General features: G+C 40.3%; 1 protein-coding gene across 1 annotated transcript in view; it reads right to left on the minus strand.

Moving 5' to 3' along the window:
* Nucleotides 1-19,444, minus strand: part of rad54b (RAD54 homolog B) — a 205,160-nt gene that overhangs the window by 28,305 nt on the left and 157,411 nt on the right. Inside the window, exons 9-10 of the mRNA XM_060823670.1 lie at nucleotides 15,119-15,409; nucleotides 5,058-5,242 (exon numbers count right to left, since the gene is read on the minus strand). Coding sequence (XP_060679653.1) covers nucleotides 5,058-5,242; nucleotides 15,119-15,409 — 476 coding nt within the window. The remainder of the gene's footprint in view (nucleotides 1-5,057; nucleotides 5,243-15,118; nucleotides 15,410-19,444) is intronic.

The raw sequence follows: 19,444 nt of genomic DNA on the forward strand, positions 1-19,444 counted from the left end.
TTGGAAGATGACAACATATTTGAGAGAAAAAGGTGACTGGAGATAATGTAGTAGTTTGTAAGGACAATGGTATCCAGGGTAGATTTTTGAGCAGAGAGGTAACGACATTAGGTTTAAAGCAAAGGGATACAGTACTTGAGAAAAGAGAATTGCTAATATGATTTAGAAATTGAAATTTCTAAATTTTCCAATCGAAATTGGGTGCTCAATTGTTTGATAGGAATAGAGATAGAGAAACAGAAGTGGGCCTCAAGATCCACTTGGAAACAGCTGGGGGATGGGATAGTTACTGAAGAAAATTAGGAGTTTAGAGTTAGAGCAGAAGGAAAAATTAGGAAATGTTTGGCCCAATGGACTAGGGGAAGCAAAGGAAGTAGCAGAGAATGGTCTTGATCTTTGTGATAAGAATATCTACCTTTTGGTGGAATTGATGAGAGTAGTCCAAGAAGTCTGCTTGTTGTGGAAAAAAAAACGGAAAGTTATTGGTGCATTCAGGGTTCAACCTTGAATTGTTATGAATCAAAAGTAAGCTTCAATGGTGTGTTAAGTAATTCAGTTAAATCACAGGCATTCATATGTATCCTTTGGACTTAAGACTACAAAGTGGGAGAATGCTTGGGATGATGGTCTTATGATATTAAGGGCATCAAAATTGTAATGTGTTTCAGATTAGCAAATTGTCAGCTGAAAAAAGTATGAGGAGTTGCGAGTCAAAGGTTACATGGTTGGAAACTTTAAGGTGTGGTGTCTAACAAAACAGACTCAGAATAAAAGTAAAATTACACTAAACAATTATGCTAAATCTAAATTTTATATAATTTACATTAGATTTTGATTTTATATAATTTACATCAGATTTTGATTTTATAAAGATGGTATGATTTAAGGGCGGCACAGTGGTTAGCACTGCTGCCTCACACCGCCAGAGACCCAGGTTCAATTCCCACCTCACGCGACTGACTGTGGAGTTTGCACATTCTCCCTGTGTCTGCGTTGGTTTCCTCCAGGTGCTCCGGTTTCCTCTCACAGTCCAAAAAGATGTGCAGGTTAGGTGAATTGGCCATGCTAAATTGCCCGTAGTGTTAGGTGTAGGGATATGGGAGGGTTGGGCTTCGGCAGGTCAGTATGGACTTGTTGGGCCGAAGGGGCCTGTTTCCACACTGTAAGTAATCTAATCTAATGACAGTACTGGTTGAATTTTATTCTCAGAGCCTAAGGCAACAATTGAATCTCTCAATGTATTTCTGTTTATTTATATCCTCCAGCAAATGCAGCACCTCTTATCAAAATAGGAAAGCAATTAATCAGAAAAACATGGACCAATCTATTCAATAGTAGCAGTTTAATAAAAAAAGAATAAAATTGCTGTTTAAAAATGCCGCAGATTTATTAAATACAGTTGGAAGATTTGTAAAAGCACACATTTGTCTAACAAATGTATTACTTCTTTATATAATGACAAGCCACAGAGGAAACTTGCTGATAAAATTAAAGGTCAAAGGGAAAGTGGCAGGATGGATAGAGTGTTGACGAAAAGGAAAAAATAACAAAAACAAATGTGTTTTTCATATTGTACCTTTCATGACCAATAGCTTACTTCAGAAATAAAGTCAACATTTTTATGCAGGCAAATACAGCTCAATGCAAATGAGTTGTAACTATTTGAATGCCACGTAATCTGCTCTTGCTCACAACAATTATTTGAAGGAAAAATGCTGATGCGACAGGGTGAAGGACAAATTTTCTAATGTTTTAACAATAACTTGCATTCATAAAGCATCTTTAAAATAATAAAACATTTCAAGATGCTTCACATAGGCAATATAAAACAAAATATAATTCCAAGCCACATAAATAGATGGTAAGTCAGATGGCTTACAGGTTAGTCAAGCAGCAGGTTTTAGGAATAAAGGGAAGAGAACAGGCAAAGAGGCTTAGGAGGGATGGACAGGGCTTCGGACCTGGACAGCTAAAAATTCAGCCATCAGTGGGGCAAGTTATAAAATTAGGAATCACATCTGAAAGATGGCAACTCCAACAATGCAATATTGTCTTAATAATACATGGCAGGTCAATCTAGTCAAATCCTGACAAGGGACTCAACTCTGCAACTAAAGATTCAGAGGCTACAAAGTTAATCTAGTGATAGTTTTCAGAACAGCAGTTAGTATAGTTATCTTATATAGAATATACAGGCAAAGGAATATATTTGACAAACAGATGTTGAATGAAGATTAAAGCAGAAAAATATGAGATGATACACTTTGGAAACAAAAATAAGGAAAGCGAAACAAACTGATAAAACATAAAAACAAGTTAAAAGAAAACACGACAAGAGAGAACAACGGAACAAGATAATGAGCAGCAGGACACGAGGAAAAGGAACAGGAGGATTTTGGGATGCTGTTTATAGATACCTGTAGGCAATAGGACAAGCTAATAGGTCATTAAGGCAGCATGAGGGACACTTGCCTTTATTACTCCAAATACGGGTTATCAGACCAGAGAGGTTATGTTGGAGCTATCCTTTGGTTAGGCCAAAGCTGCAATACAGTATGCAGTTCTGGTCATCACACTATGAGAAGGATGTGATTTTACTGAACGGGATTGTATTGGGATATTCACCAGAATGTTGCATGGATTGTAGCAGTTTAACTATGAAGAGAGGTTGAGGGGAGACTTGATTGAGGTTTATAAGATTATGAAGAGCAAGGTCAAGGTGGGTAGGAAGAAACTGTTCCCCTTAGTTGAATGAGATGACGAAGAGGCATATTTTTTAAGGTGAAGAGCAGAAGGTACAATAGCTCAGTGGATAGCACTGCAGCAGATACCCGGGTTCAATTCCAGCCTCAGGCGACTGTGTGGAGTTTGCAGATTCGTCCCGTATCTGTGTGGGTTCCCTCTGGGTGCTCTGGTCCAAAGATGTGCAGCTTAGGTGGATTAGCCTTGCTAAATTGCCCATAGTGTTCAAGAATGTACAGGTTGGATGGGAAATGCAGGGTTACAGGGATAGGGTGGGTGGATGAGTCTAGATGGGATGCTCTTTAGAGAGTCAGTGTGGACTTGACGGGCTGAATGGTCTGCCTCCACACTGTTGGGGTTCTGTGATTCTAGGTTTTTAAGGGATTTGAAGAAAATAAGTTTTAGCCAGAGGGTAGTGGGAACCTGAAATACACTCCCTGGGAGAGCAGCAGAGGCAAGAACCTCACAACCTTTATAAAGGTTGATGAGCACTTGAAATGTCATAACATTCAGGCCAAGTGCTGGAAAAATGAGATTAATGTTGACAAGTCAGCACGGACTCAATTACTCTAAGTAGAATAGCAATGCACCTGAATGATTTAGATACAAATCACTAGATTGGCATTGTTTGAATAGAAACAATCACCCAATTGGATTAGGTTCCCTATAATGTGGAAACAGGCCATTTCACCCAATAAGTCCACACCGACCCTCTGAAGAGTAACCCACCCAGACCTATTTCCCTCTGACTAGAGCACCTAACACTCTGGGCAATTTAGCATGGCCAACTCACCTAACCTGCACATCTTTGGACTTTGGGAGGAAACCGAAGCAGTTGGAGGAAACCCAAAACCCACACAGACATGGGGAGAACGTGCAAACTTCACACACAGTTGCCCGAGACGGGAATCGAACCAGTGTCCCAGGCGCTGTGAAGCTACAGTACTAACTACTGAGCCACTGTGCCACCTCTGTGCAGCATTAACCCATTGTGCAAGGGATTAGGGAAAAGGCATGTAAATGGTACTAAGTCATAATGCTCATTGAAGAGTTGATATAAGAGAGAGACAATGGGCTGAATGGCTGCTGATCAGAATGCTGCATGAATTTGAGATGGCAAAAGTTGCGGGTTGGAAGGTGTTATTGAAAGAGCTTGGGTGAGTTAACTCTAGTCTCTAACCTGCTTTTGTAGCCACAGTAGTTATACAGCTATTTCAGTTCAGTTTCTGGTCAATAGTAACCCCCAGGATATCAATGGTGGGGGATTTAGCAATGTCACTGAGCATCAAGGGATGATGGTTAGTTTCTGTATTATTGGAAACAGTCAACGCTTGGCACTTGCATGGCACAAATGTTACTTGCCATTTGTCAGCCCAATCCTGGATGTCACTATATTTGGACAAGTATTGCTTCAATATGTGCAGCATGTACAATCAAAGTAGTCACACATTCAACTTCCACAAATTAAGTGCCAAGTTCATGCCCACCCACTTAACCTGTCTACATCCCTTTATAGATTCTTTTGAGAGATCCCCACCACTTGCCTTCATGCCTAATTTATATGATCCACAAAAATTATAGCTCATTCACTTACTTTACCTTCACATCCTTCTACATCTTCTCTGCATCCTCTCCAGTGGTTCTATTTCTTTTCATAATAGGACAACCTAATACTCACATTGGGGTATGAAAAAAGGTTGTTTCAGGTTTAGCATAACTTTGAATTTTCAATTCTCTCTCTTTAGAAATAAAGTCTAGTGCTTGGTTTACTTTTCTTATCATCTTGATTTGTAGTGCAACCTTTAATTATTGGTGCATTTGCACTCCAAAGTCCATTTGTCCCTCTACGTAACCTGGACTTGCACATTCAGATGAGTAACTTACCTCTCTACACCTACAAAAAAAGATAATAATTCACATTTATCTGTGTTGAACTTCATTTGCCATTTATTTGTATAGATGTTTTCCAGAGTTTCCATTCATCTTGTGTAAAAGTTACAATGGGTGGTCAGGGAAACTCTATGGAAATTCTATCTCATTACAGAATGAAAAGAAAATTATTTCAGGGATCTGGCCCAGGCACAATAAGTTGAATGGCTTACTCCTGTGCTGTAAAATTCCATTATATATTAACAAACAGTCAGATAATCAAGTTATTTTCATTCTCTGGCAAGTTATAAAATATTATCAAAGCAATGATTTTAGGAGATAATCGTTTGAAGTTTTTAATCAAGGAGAAAAGGAAAATATACTTGTTCTTAAAAAAAAAGAGCTGTTTGGTTCTGTACAACTGAAATGTTGAAGTCTTTCCCTACCTTTCAGCCGAATTCTGTTCATGAATGCTTGCCAAAAGATCTATCAATACTTGTAGTTTCCCTGAATCCTTTGCAGTGAATGCAGCTGGTTCATAATTTATTGGAAATATCCCAGTCAGATCATCATAAGGGCTGCTTTCCAACTGATGGTCAAAATCAGTTGTCTTGCAGAGATTTTCCTTTCCCTAAGGGAAGAGACAGAAAATAAACTACCTCCATTTATAACACACAACGTATACCAAAGTCAATTTTTATTCATTTCACAATAAGTGTTTGCTCCAAGTTGTAACTTTCTGCTTTAGGGTTTGCTTGTGCAAGCTGGTTGAATATCTGCCTTTTATGAATAACTAAAGGATAATGCTGATGCCGTTTGATACAATCAACTAATTGTTCTCAGTTCAAGCCTGTCATCATACCAGTACTAAAACTGATGCATAATGTTATTCAACTCTGTGGGAGACACAATCTTTTTGGACTGATGGCCTCATAGTTAGTCGAAAATACCACTAATGTAGCCACTGCATATTACAGCATGAAACATCTTGCTTAATCTGTTGTTCATTTTCTTATAAAACTTTGCCATTCCAGAATAATTTGAAGCAGAAGGGATACTTTTCAGGTAGAAAAATATGGCCTTTCCTGATTGGGAGGATGAACAAACCTGAGCAATTTAACAGTTACACTAATAACCAAGTTAAGGTAAATTAGTCAAGCTTACTTAATTATTTTCAATCAATCTGTTCAGATATGTTATGTCACATCTCTGGAAGGTAGGACTCATAACTGAAACATAGAATACAGGAGCAGATGTAGGCCCTTCAACCCTGCTCCATTCATCAGTAGGATCATGGTTAATTATACAATTCAGTACCCTATTCCTGCTTTCACCTTATATCTTTTGATCCCTTTAGTTATAAGAACCATATCGATATCTTACTTGAAAATCTTCAATGTTTTGGCTTCAAGTTTCTATGCCAGAGAATTCCACAGGATCACCATCTCCTATGTGAAGATATCTGTCTTCATGTATGTCCTAAAAGGCCTACCCCTTATTGTTAGAACTTGCTGGTCCAGAGTTAGGGACATACCACTGTATCATAAGCTCATTCATGGGTGCTCAAAACAACATACATTCATAAGCAGGAACACATTCTCTGCTTAAAAGAAAAAAGAATATGTTTAACATTTGTGTCTTCATTTTTGTATCACTTGGAGTTTGGGGACTCAATAGTCCCTAGTTGCTTTCCCCATGACAATACTGTAGTTAATCAGAGTCAACTTGGCAACTAATCAGCACAGTTTTCCCATATATAAACTGCTCTGATTTTTTTGAAATTTGGCACTTTTGCATTGGCCTAATGAATGTAAATCAAAAAGCTTCAGCAAAAAAAAACTTTTTCAGCAATATTCAAGGTCTGCACAACAAGAAACTGGCATTATGAAGCTGTTCCTTTTAAATAACATTTCAGCTGTTGAAGCATGGAGAAGTAAATGCCAATAGCATTAACATATTCTGCTCCTAACTTGACAATGTAGTTTTTGATACGAGTTTGAACTTTATGAGGCTGCAGTTCGTGCCATTGTAAGGATATTGTATTTGATGCTGACACACATGTACATTACAACAAAAGTGACAGGATTTTATGGGAATGTAAACAGCTGATTTCATCTCCTTTAGCCAATAGCATCGAAATCAACTGTATTATCTATTCTGTCACATAAGATTATGTAACAATACAAAGGGTAGTTCAATTCTACTTATGAACAATAGGAGGCTCCAGCAGAAAAGTTAACCCATTTAACCCAGTTTTTCAATGCTTGTTTTTTGCCTCTGGGAAATTCTGAAAAACCATCATTTGAGACAAAAGTTAATGAGCACTTAAAGATGCACTGATACGGAGAAGCAACCAATGGATATTTGTTTTGAGGATAAGCCATGTTTTACCAATGGTTCATAGACCCTATGTCCAAACAGATAAATAAAGGAATGCAGTCACTGTGGTTTACATGATCTTTAGATAGCATTTGATAGGTGCCTTATAGGATACTTATTGCAAAAAATCAAGTATGTAGTGTAAAAGAAAACCAAATGTATAAAATGCATCTAATACTAACTTGGTGTTGGTTTGCAAACAAAAATCAATGAATTAAAGTTGCACTGATGGTTTATCGTACTTTTTTTTTATTATTTAGCAACTTGAATTACCAAGTAATTACCAATTACTAAGATGATGGCACCAGCAAGGCAGCCACTTCTTCACTTCTTTGGTGAGGCAGGGGCTGAAGCAACCATGATGTGGCATGCCAGGAGTAGGAACTCCAGACATCAATGCCACAAACCTCTGGTTGTGGTAGGCCCAGAGCGGAAAATCCTGGTGGTGGCAGTTCTTGGTTGTGTTAGGACCAGAGCCAGGGTCTCCTGGTTATTGATGAGGTGGCAGCAGCAGCGGAGTTGGGGACTCGGGTTGCATGGGACCTGGCATTGGCAGCCCATTGGCTAGGTGGGCCCAGTGATGAAGAGGTGGTGTCTGAAGAGTGGTAACTCTGATGTTGACAGGTCCTGCGCAGGTGGTGGCGCTGGTGTCATTGGTCGGTGGGCACAGGTCTCCGGATTCACAGTAGAGACAGTTTCAGCTTTGCCTTTTTATTCTTAAGGTATTCGAATGGAATTGGATTATGGCAACAGTTGAAGTTTTTTACTGTATTTTACCATGTTGTTAATTGTGGAGTACAAGTGGCAATAAATCATCATCATTCATTCAAATTATCAAATTGTAATTGCTTTTGTGTAATAAACTTTGTTCTTTTGTCAGCAATACACTGACAGTGTACACGTTTTGTTTTATTCATTCCTAAAATATGGGTGTCACTGGCTGGATCAACATTTATTAGCCATCCCTAACTGCCCTTAAGAAAGTGGATGAGCGGACGTTGTAGTCCATTTGTTGTAGGTATAATGCTGTTAGGGAGAGAACTCCAGGATCTTGACTTAGGAACCCTGAAAAAAAGCAATATATTTCTAAGCCAGAATGGTGGGTAGTTTGGGGGGAGGGCAGAATTTTGAAAGTAGGGGTGTTCATTCCCATGTATTTGTAGTCCTTGTCCTTCTAGATGGTTGTGACTATGAGTTTGGAAGGTGCTGTATAAGAAGCTTTGGTGAATTTCTGCAAGGTATCTGGTAGATGGGTACACACTGCCGCTACTGAATGTTGATGGTGGAGGGACTGAATGTGACGGAGCGCATCCAAGTGGGCTGCTTTGTCCTGGATGGTGTCAAGCTTCTTGAGTATTGTTGAAGCTACACTTATGTGAGGAGCATTGCAACACAGAAATGTAGAAAATAGGAACAGGTGTAGGCCATTCAACATGATCATAGTTGATCATCCAACTCAGTACTAGTTCCCACTTTTTCCCCATACCCTTTCATCCCTATTGCCCCAAGAACTATATCTAACTCCTTCTTGAAAACATTCAATGTTTTAGCCACAACCACTTTCTGTGGCCAAGTATTCCACAAGCTCACCACTCACTTGTATTTGTATCTAAATTCTAAATGACCAACCCCATATCCTTAAATTCTAAGAAAACAAACAAACATACATGATAAATTGAATACAACATCGACATAGAAAAGTATAGCACAGAACAGTCCCTTCGGCCCACGATGTTGTGCCAAGGATTATTCCTAATCTAAAATAAAATACCTAACCTACACACCCCTCAATTCACTGCTGTCCATGTGCATGTCCAGCAGTCACTTAAATGTCCCTAATGACTCTGCTTCCACCACCGCCACTGGCAACACATTCCATGCATTCACAACTCTCTGCATAAAGAACCTACCTCTGACATTTTCTCTATACCTTCTTCCTAATATCTTAAAACAGTCAATCCTGCCCTGGGAAAAAGTCTCTGGCTATTGACCATGGCTCTCATTACCTTGTATACCTCGATCAGGTCACCTCTCTTCCTCCTTCTCTCCAGAAAGAAAAGTGCGAGCTTAGTCAACCACTCTTCATAAGACAAGTCCTCCAGTCCAGGCAGCATTCTGGTAAACCTTCTTTGCACCCTCTCTAAAGCCCCCCTTTTCTTTCCTATAATAGGGCAACCAGAACTGGACACAGTATTCCAAGTTTGGTCTGACCAGAGTCTTGTAAAGTTGCAGCAAAACCTCACAGCTCTTAAACTCTGTTAATGAAAGCCAAAACACCATTTGCTTTCTTAAAAACCCTATCCACTTGGCTGGCAACTTTGAGGGATCTATGCACTTGAACACCAAGATCCCTCTGTTCCTCCACACTGCCAAGAATTTTGTGTTTAATCCTATGTTCAGCATTCAAGTTCAACCTTCCAAAATGCATCACTTCGCATTTATCCAGGTTGAACTGCAGGAATGAATGATGATTTATTGTCATTTGTACTTTGCAATGAACCACACAAAATACTCTCCCTTTGCCCATATTAATGCAATTTCAATAACATGCAGGAAGTTCAACACTATTCAGGATGAGATTGCCTGTTTGACTGTAGTCCCCATCCATCATCTTAACCCTCAGTGCCTGAACCTGTTCAATGTGGTAGCAGTGGGACAACCTAAAAGTAATAAGAGCATGGAGGTTGTTGGAGCTGTATAAAACTTTGGCTGGGCCACAGCTGGAGAACTGTGTGCAGTTCTGGACACCACACTATAGAAAGGATGTGATTGCACTGGAGGGGTACAGATGAGATTCACCAGGATGTTGCCTGGGTTGGAGCAGTTCAATCATGAAGAGAGGCTGCACCAGCTCATATTGTTTTCTTCAGAGCACAGTAAACCGAGAATGGGACCAGAATGAGGTGTATAAGATTATGAGGGGCATGAACAAGCTTGACAGGAACGTCAGAACATTCAAGGCTATGGGCAAAGTACTGATAAGTCAGCTCAGACCTGATGGACTAAAGGGCCATCTTACTAAATGTTCTGGGAAACCTTGCAAGTCTCAAAAGCTATTGTCTAGAAAAACAAAAACACTAGGCTAAAGAGACCATCACTTGGAAGCTTCCCCAGGACCAAGATTCACACCATGCTGATTTGGAAATATATTGCTGCTTCATTATAGCCGCAAGGTCAAAATCTTGGAACTTATTACTTAACAGTGCCTTCACTACACAAACTACGATGACTGACCACCATCTCAGGATCAAAACAGATTTGGCACTAAATGCTGACCTTATCAATGTGCCTATATCCCATGAATGAATGAAAGAAAGATGCTGAATTCACTTGCATTTTTGAGGTTGGAGTTGGCCATAAAAATCAGAAAAGTACACCATTTGACAAACAGCAGGGTAAACTGCAATATATATCAGAAAAATAAATAAGGACTCTATTCCATTCCTCCATTTCCTCAGTCGCCATTGCATGTTTCAAGACCCCCCCTTCCTAGCTTATTCCTACCAAATGTACAATCTCCGGAGAACAAGATGGATGAATGCAGATCACAGCTCAGCTTCCAGCGTGAACTGCGAGACTGCTGTGCACCCTGCTTCACGGAAACCTGGCTCAACCCATCCATTCTTGACTGCACACTTCAAGCTAATCATTTTTCTATCTGTCGTATGGACCATACAGCATCCTCAGATAAGACAAAGGGTGGAGGGGTTTGCTTTTTCATCAACAACTTGCAAACCTGGGCAGCCATTGCTCCCCAAACCCTGAATTCCTCAACATCAAATGCTGCCTCTTCTATCTACCACGAGAATTTACAGCTGCTATACTAACTGCTGTGTACATACCACCACAAGCAAAGGTTGAGGAAGCTCTGGATGTGCTGTACTCCACCACGAACACCCTGGAGACAGAACACCCCGAGGCCCTGCTTATTGTAACTGGTGACTTCAATCAAGCCAATCTAAGGAAGGTGTTGCCCAAGTACCAGCAGAACATTACCTGCCCCTTCAGGGACCTGAATATTTTAGACCATTGCTACACCACTGTGAAGGATGCCTAACACTCCATCCCCTGCCCTCAATTCAGGAACTCCGACCACAATGCCATGTTTCTTATTCCTGCTTACAGGCAAAAGCTCAAGTAGGAGACCCCTCTCGCGGATACAGGTCCAGTGCTGGTCGAAGGAGGCCGAGGATCAACTCCGGTACTGTCTGGAATTGGCTGATTGGGCCACGTTCAAACAATCCGCAGGTACCTTGAATAAGTACACCACCGCCGTCACAGACTTTATCGGCAAGTGTGTGGAGGACTGCATACCAAGGAAGTCAATCCAGGTGTTCCCCAAAAGGAAACCCAGGATGAATCAGAGCATACAGAACCTGCTAAAAACCGGGCATGAGGCCTTCAGATAAGGAGACCCACTCAAATGTAAGGAATCCAAGTATGACCTTCGGAGAGCTATAAGACAGCCAAGGACCAATACCGATCCAAACTAGAGACCCAGACAGACACCCAGCGACTATGGCAAAGACTGAATGACATCACAGGTTCTAAAAAGAGACAGTGCAAGATAGCAGACAATGACATATTCCTCCCAGATCGTCTCAATGCCTTCTATACTCACTTTTAGCAGAATTTCAGCAGAGAGATGACACCTATTCTGATAAGTCCTGACAAACCTATCCTAATAGTCAATGCATCAGAGGTCAGATCAGTTTTCCTTCCTGTGATTCACAGCGCCAGAGACCCGGGTTCAATTCCCGCCTCAGGTGACTCTCTGTGTGGAGTTTGCACATTCTCCTCGTGTCTGCGTGGGTTTCCTCCAGGTGCCCTCCCACAGTCCAAAAGTGTGCAGTTAGGTGAATTGGCCATGCTAAATTGTGTTAGGTGAAGGGGTAAGTGTAGGGGAATGGGTCTGGGTGGGTTGCACTTCGGCGGGTCGGTGTGGACCTGTTGAGCCGAAGGACCTGTTTCCACATTGTAAGTAATCTAGAAAGCGATGGGACCAGCTGGAGTACCAAGCCATATATTCAGAGCATGCACAGATCAACTGGCAGAGGTGTCCTCGGACATCTTCAACCTGTCCCTGCCTGTTTCAAGAGGGCCAATATCATCCCTGTGCCTAAGAAGGATCGTGCAGCATGTCCCAACGACTACCGTCCAGTGGCGCTAACTTTGGTGGTCATCAAGTGCTTTGAAAGGCTGGTCATGGCATTAGTCACTTCCAGCATCCCCACTACTCTTGACCCACCCCAATTTGTCTATTGGACCAACAGATCCATGTCAGATACCATATCACTTGCCCTTCACTCCTCCCTAGAACACCTTGACAACAAGAACAGCTACGTAAGAATCCTACTCATTGACTACAGTTCAGCCTTCAACATTATTATCCACTTGAGACTGATTACGAAATTTAGTGATCTTGGAGTCTCACTCTCTGCAACTGGGTCCTCAGTTTCCTGACCCACAGGCCGCAATCAGTGAAGATTGGGGATACTATTTCATCCTCACTAACACTCAACACTGGAACCCTCCAGAGGTGCGTATTCAGCCCCTTACTGTTCTCACTGTCTACCCATGACTGTGTCGCTAAATACCAGACTAATGCCATTTACAAGTAAGCTGCTGACACCACCATAGTTGGTTGAATGTCAGATGGCCACAAAACAGGGAGGTGGAAGACCTGGAAAAATGGTGCACTGAGAACAACCTATCTTTCAATGGCGGCAAAAGCAAGGAACTCATCATTGACTTTTGGCAGGATGTTACTCATGCCCGCTCCCCCCCCCGCCCCCCAGAAATTAACAGCACAGAGGTGGAACAAGTGGAAAGTGTCAAGCTCCTGGGGATATCATCCACAACAAGGTGTCTTGGACTCTTCTTACAGACGCACTGGTTACAAAGCCCAACAGTGTCTCTTCTTCAGGCAGCTGAGGAAATTTGGCATGATAGCAAATACCCTTCCCAATTTTTATAGGTGTGCCATTGAGAGCATTCTGTCGGGATGTATCACTACCTGGTATGGCAACTATACTATTCAAGATCAGAGATTGTTACAGAGTGGTGAACTCAGCCTGGACAATCACAAAGGCCAGCCTCCCATTTATAGAATCCATCTACTAGGCCTGCTGTCAAGGAAGGGCAGCAAGTATTCTCAAAGATCCATCTCTGGCAATGTTTTTCTACAACCTCTATCATCGGGGAGACGGTGCAGAAGCCTGAACACATTCACCAGCCGGATTCGAAACAGTTTCTACCCTACTATTCTTAGAATACGGAATGGACTCTCAAACTCTTAACATTCACCTGTACCTGCGTTTTTGTTTTTGCTGCGTTTACCTATTATTTACTATCTATGCTACCTAACTACATGAGCTGCCTGTACTGCTCGCAAGACAAAGCTTTTCACTGTGCCTCGGTACACGTGACAATAAATTCAATTCAATTCAATGTTCAGAAAACGCGATCTTCCATACTAGTATTTCTGATGTGCCTTCCCATTCCCTCAACCTAGGTTTCTTCATTCCACATTGTGAGAAGTTATACAACACCAGGTTATATTACAGCACGTTTATTTGAAATCACAAGCTTTCAGAGTACAGCCCCTTCAGACAGAAGAACACACAATCACAGAATTTATAGACAGAGAGATCAAAAAGATCATACAACTCTCTATGACTCTATGAACTTGTGAGGTGTGGTGTCAAATAATAAGTCTCTGCAAGTGACCAAGAGTGTTAGATGGTGTGAGGGTGAGGAATCTTGTAAATCTGATTTAAGTTAGAGAAACACAATCATTCCTAATGTGGGTTGTGTGTAAAAAAGGCATGCAAAAGAAGCAATTTGTAGAGTTCAGCCATTTTGATGGAACATACTCAGTTAGGATTTCCCAAAGTTTAAAATAACTCTGATTAGTGATTGAGGTTCTGAATGCATGCATTGTTTAGCCCACGGGCTCTGCAACTCTCTTACGAAATTGTGTTTTAAGGACAGATGTCTTTATATGGTGATGATTTATGGTATGCTTTGAAAAGAAAAAGCACCAATATCCCAGCAGAATTCCAAATGTAACTACAAGAAATTGAAGGAAAACACTAAGTAGCCCAATGGACCAAATATTCAACTTTAATAGCAAGGGTTTGTTTGAAAATATATAATCTCTCTAGACGAGTGCTCTGCAACTGTACTTTGCTATTCAATTTACAGTGCTTCCTTGAGTACATACAAAAAAAATAAAAAATGTGATTAAATGGGTTCTCCTCTAGGAAAGAGACATGAACAATGTGTCTATGTCAGCACACATTTAAGAGCGTTATGTCATACCAAACTCTGAAATTGTGCATTTTATTTACTTAAGCTCTGACCTTCACTATGTGCAGTCAGTTTCTCCCAATAACTAAGCCAGAACAAGCACTTCAGGGCAGAGGTCAAATACAGTTCACAATCTTGATCTCTAATAAGCATAAGCAAAAAATATGTAAGTATCACATTTCAAGGATGACTTTTGTTGAGCAGAGAACACTGAATTCTCTTTTAAATCCTACTTCTAGCTAACCTCCATTCAATAGTACAGGATTCTTGCTAGGCATATATATTTTAATATAATTAAAAATCATGCTTTTTCCCCTCTGTTCCTCTGCCTTATAAAAAAAATTGGCAGTGTGCTGCATACCCCCGCCATTGCCCTTCGGAACTGGTTACCTGGGGTGGTTTTCTCTTGTATACCTAATGCCTAGTTTCTACTTTATGCCTCCTTAATATATCATGGATGCTTTGGGGAAGAGAGCAGGAGAAATTAAATCTGCATTTCACATCATTGAAATTTCTTTCTACATAATACTTTTTTGCTTGGTTAATAAACATAGCATTAAAATTATACACAAACATAAATATATTTTTAAAAAATTAAAATATATATTTTCTGACACACTGCAGCATTATGGCAGCTCTCCCCTGACATTTTCACTTTTAGATCACATTGGTTGCAAGTTGTTGTCGTACAGTGTTGTTCAAAAATGTTCTTGGATCAGGAAATTATTTATGTGTAACAGCATACATGATCTACTTACAAATAAACAAGTCACACATACTCACTATTTTTCTGCTAGGCAGGATTTCCAACACATACCTTAATCGATTTAAAGAAGAGTGTAGGATGATTGCAGAGTTTTTTCAGTAACCCTATGCATATTAAGTGGGAGCTGTTCTCCAAACTACCCTGTAGGCAAGATTTCACTGCATGGGATGCCAGCAGTTTGTGATAAAGTTCAAGCTGCAATACAGCTGGACGGCAGAAGACAATCCATTCAGTCTTCGGAGGGAGGTAATTGTTAATGATGTCCTGTGTCCGTCGAAGTATAAAGAACCCAGTTAATCGGCAGAGCTCAGTTGCTCTCTCTTCACCCAATTGCTTTTCATCCTAAAGACAAAACAAAATGGCAAAAAAGCAAAAGCTGGAATGTTCAAATGCAGAAGGAAGAATTCTGGATTTGATGGCTTTTAAACAAGACTGCACTGTTTATTCTTCAGCTTTTCAGACCTAACTATATGTGGTTTTGACAAAGAATCTGAATAGCAGTCAATGTTAAACTTTTTAGGTTGCTGAAAATGTCTTTAAAAAAAAAGTTTGGTGATGTTCTTAAAACAGTCGATTTGGAAGCCAACTTAACACAAACAGATTTAATTCTATCAGTTGAAAGTCTGACAATTGAAAGTTTGTGCTTCATTTATAATGTTCCCTTCTTTCTCCTAATGAAAAGAAAGAGCAACTGGCCTGTGCAGACTGCCTACCAAAGCTAGTCTGAAAGCAACTGCTTGGGAGGTATATTTGGGTGCCAATAAGGAAGGACTAGGTGCCTGTGTATGGTTGCATACTAAAACCATTAACTATATATGAAGACAATGTTCCTTCTAATTACTTTTCCTGCTGTACAAAAAATTTCAACAGATCTTGGCAGTTAACTGGCAGCCAAATTAACTTGTGCATTCTCCACCAGAGTTGCACTTGCCAACCAATTAGTACTCTCCTGTCCTCCCTGTGCTTTGGTATTTCTTGCAAATTGTCCTGATGAGTGCAAGATGAAAGGTTTTTACAAATCATGCTGAATTTTCTCATCCTCTGATACTGGAATGATCAGGTGAATTGGAAAAATAGGGTGAAATTGGCAGAAATGAAATTCCTAATGTTGCAAAGAGAAAGTCTAATTCTCATTTTAAGTCTAGTTCTAACATTTTACAGCAAAATGGGAATCTGAATCGTGAGTAGCAGGAAGCTTATTTGCATCCATTTAAGTATATTAGCATTCGATTATTACCTAATCTTACCTGATTTATTTATTTATTGTTATGTGTATTTATTACAAATATAGTAAAAAATGTTGTTTAGTATTGCCACTCTGTGGCACCATTTTAAAACATAGAAAATTAACAAACCAAACGCAGAATATGGAGACAGAAAAATAAAACTGTAAAGTTTATAGAATTCCTACAGTGTGAGTAGGCCATTTGGCCCATTGAGTTCACATCCAACTCTCCAAACAGCATCCCTGCATTTTCCCAGGGCTAATCCACTAAGCCTGCACATCCCTGGACACTATGGGCAATTTAGAGGAAACCGGAGCATTGGATCAGGGGCATGGATGTAAACAGTTGGTGGAGATGGAGCTGAAAGCGATTACAAAAGTGGGGCAACAAAATAAATGGATAATTGTGAGCCAGGGAGAAAGAAAAGCTGCTAATGACAACTTTTGGTGGTTGAAAATAGGTTGGCTGTGGTGAAAGCAGCCCATATAATGACAGTGCCTAGAGTATAGGGTGAGGGGAGCAGTGTTCAGACCCTAAAATTATTGAACTCAATATGGAGTCCTGAAGGCTGTGGGATTCACAAGTGAAAAGTAAGATGCTGCAATAATTCTCATTAAGATGGAGAGTGAGGTAGTTGATTCTGAGACTAAGATTTTAGATCTTAATAAGGGAAACTACAGTTCTATGAGACACGAGTTGGCTACAATGGATTGGGAAATGTTACATGTTTAAGAAACGACAATGGATAGTTAATGAGAAAGATTCAAAGAGCGAAAGAGTGAACTACAAAAATTGTCTGGCCCAAACCATGGCTTACAGGGGAGGTAGAGATAGTAGTAGATACAAAAAAAAAAGAGACATACAAATTGGCAAGAAAAAAAATAGAGCTGAGGATTGCAAACCGTTTAGAAAACAGTGAAGAAGGACCAAGAAATTGATTAAGAAGCGGGAAAGAAAAGGGAGTCTGAGATAAGCTTGTGGGGAACAAAGGATTGTAAAAGTTTCAATAGGTATGTAAAGAGAAAAAGATTGGTCAGAAATGGGGGAATTTATAATGGGGAACAAAGAAATGGCTCATGAACTAAACGTTCACAGGGGAGGACATAAATATTGTACCAGAAATGGTAAGAAACACATTCTTAAAGACGAGTGAGGAACTGAAGCAAATCTGTATTAGTAGGGACATGTTAGAGAAATTAATGGGATTGAAGGCCAATAATGTACATCTCAGAGTACTTAAGAAAATGGCTCTGGGGGCAGCATGGTGGCTCAGTGGTTAGCACTGCTGCCTCACAGCGCCAGGGATCTGGGTTCTATTCCAGCCTCGGGCGACTGTCTGTGTGGAGTTTGCACATTCTCCCCGTGTCTACGTGGGTTTCCTCCGGGTGCTCTGGTTTCCTCCCACTGTCCAAAGATGTGAAAGTTAGGTGAATTGGTAATGCTAAATTGCCTGAAAGTTGGGTGCATTAGTTAGGGGGAATGGGTCCAAGTAGGTTACTCTTCGGAGGGTCAGTGTGGACTAGTTGGGCCTACGGGCCTGTTTCCACACAGTAGGGAATCTAATCTTACAAATAGTGAAGGCATTAGTGGTCATCTTCCAAGGTTCTTTAGATTCTGGAACAGTTCTTACAGATTGGATGGCAGCTAATGCAACCCCACTATTTAAAAAGGGAGGTAGAGAGAAAACAGGGAATTACAAACCAGTGAGTCTGACGTTGGTAGTGGAGGAGATGCTCAAGTCCATTATCAGTAAATTATACAGCAGAGCACTTAAAAGACTGTAGTAGAATCAGACACAGCCAGCATAAATCTACAGAAGGGAAATCATGCTTGATAAATCTATGGAATTCTTTGAAGATATACCTAGTACAATTGATCAAGGGGAGCCAATAAACGTGGTTTACTTGGACTTTCAGAAGGCTTTTGACAAAGTCCTATTATAAGGGATTAATGTGTAAAGTTAAAGTGCATGGAATTGGGGTAGAGTACTGAGATGGATAGAAAATTGGTTAGCAGATAGGAAACAAAAATGGGCAAGAATAAATTGATCTTTTCCTAATAACATGCAGTGATTAGTGGGGTACTACAGGGATCAGTATTTGTACCACAGCTATTCGCAATATACATTTGTGATCTAAATAAGTGAAGTAAATGTAATTTCACAAAATTTGAAGCTAACACAAAGCTGGGTGGAAGGGTGAACTACGAGGAGGATGCAGATGTTACTGTGTGATTTGGACAAGCTGAGTGAGTGGGGTGAATGCATGGCAGATGTCCTCATGCAACAATTGCTGAAAATAAGCAAACAGATGTACAGCAGACAGTAAAGAAGGCAAACTGCATGTTGGCTTTCATAGAAAGCACATTCGAGTACAGGAACAAGTGTTTCTTGCTGCAATTATATAGAACATTGTTGAGGCCACACCTGGAATATTGTGAACAGTTTTAGTCTCCATACCTGGGGAAGGATGTTCTTGCAATAAAAGGAGTGCAACAAAGCTTTACCAAATTGATTACTGGGATGGCAGAATTAATGTATGAAGACAGGTTGAGTCAGTTAGGATTGTATTCACTGGAGTTTAGAGAAATAGGGGGGATCTCATTGAAACCCTTAAAATTCAAAATGAACTAAATAGATTAGATGCAGGATGGATCTACGGTGTGGGAATCCAGAACCAGGAGTCATAGTTTAAGGATAAAGGGTCAAGATATTTGGACTGACATAGAAAAAAAATTCTTCACCCAAAGAGCCTATGAAATTAACTACCACGGAAAGTGGTTGAGGCCAAAACATTACATATCTTCAAGAAAGAGGATACATGTTTCAGGGGATATGGGGAGGGGAAGGAGGACAGGGTGAGGGTTTTAAGCTTGATTATCTGCCATGATCACATTGAATGGCAGAGCAGGTTTGAGTAATAAATTGGCATATTCCTATTTTCTATGTTTCTATAACATTGAAGGCTATGGGGAAGTGTGCGAAAGTAAGTCGAGTAAACAATATATTTTTTGGCAGCACAGACTCAATGGCTTTCTTCTATACACAGGTTTCTTGATTCTATGGCTAAGAGGGGGTGAACATGATGATTGGCATCATTAAGCTGTAGTCCATAGCTCAAAAAGTAATGTTGGGAGAAAAAAAATCATATTA

This window comes from Hemiscyllium ocellatum, chromosome 4 (assembly GCF_020745735.1).
Source record: "Hemiscyllium ocellatum isolate sHemOce1 chromosome 4, sHemOce1.pat.X.cur, whole genome shotgun sequence".
Lineage (NCBI taxonomy): Eukaryota > Metazoa > Chordata > Chondrichthyes > Orectolobiformes > Hemiscylliidae > Hemiscyllium > Hemiscyllium ocellatum.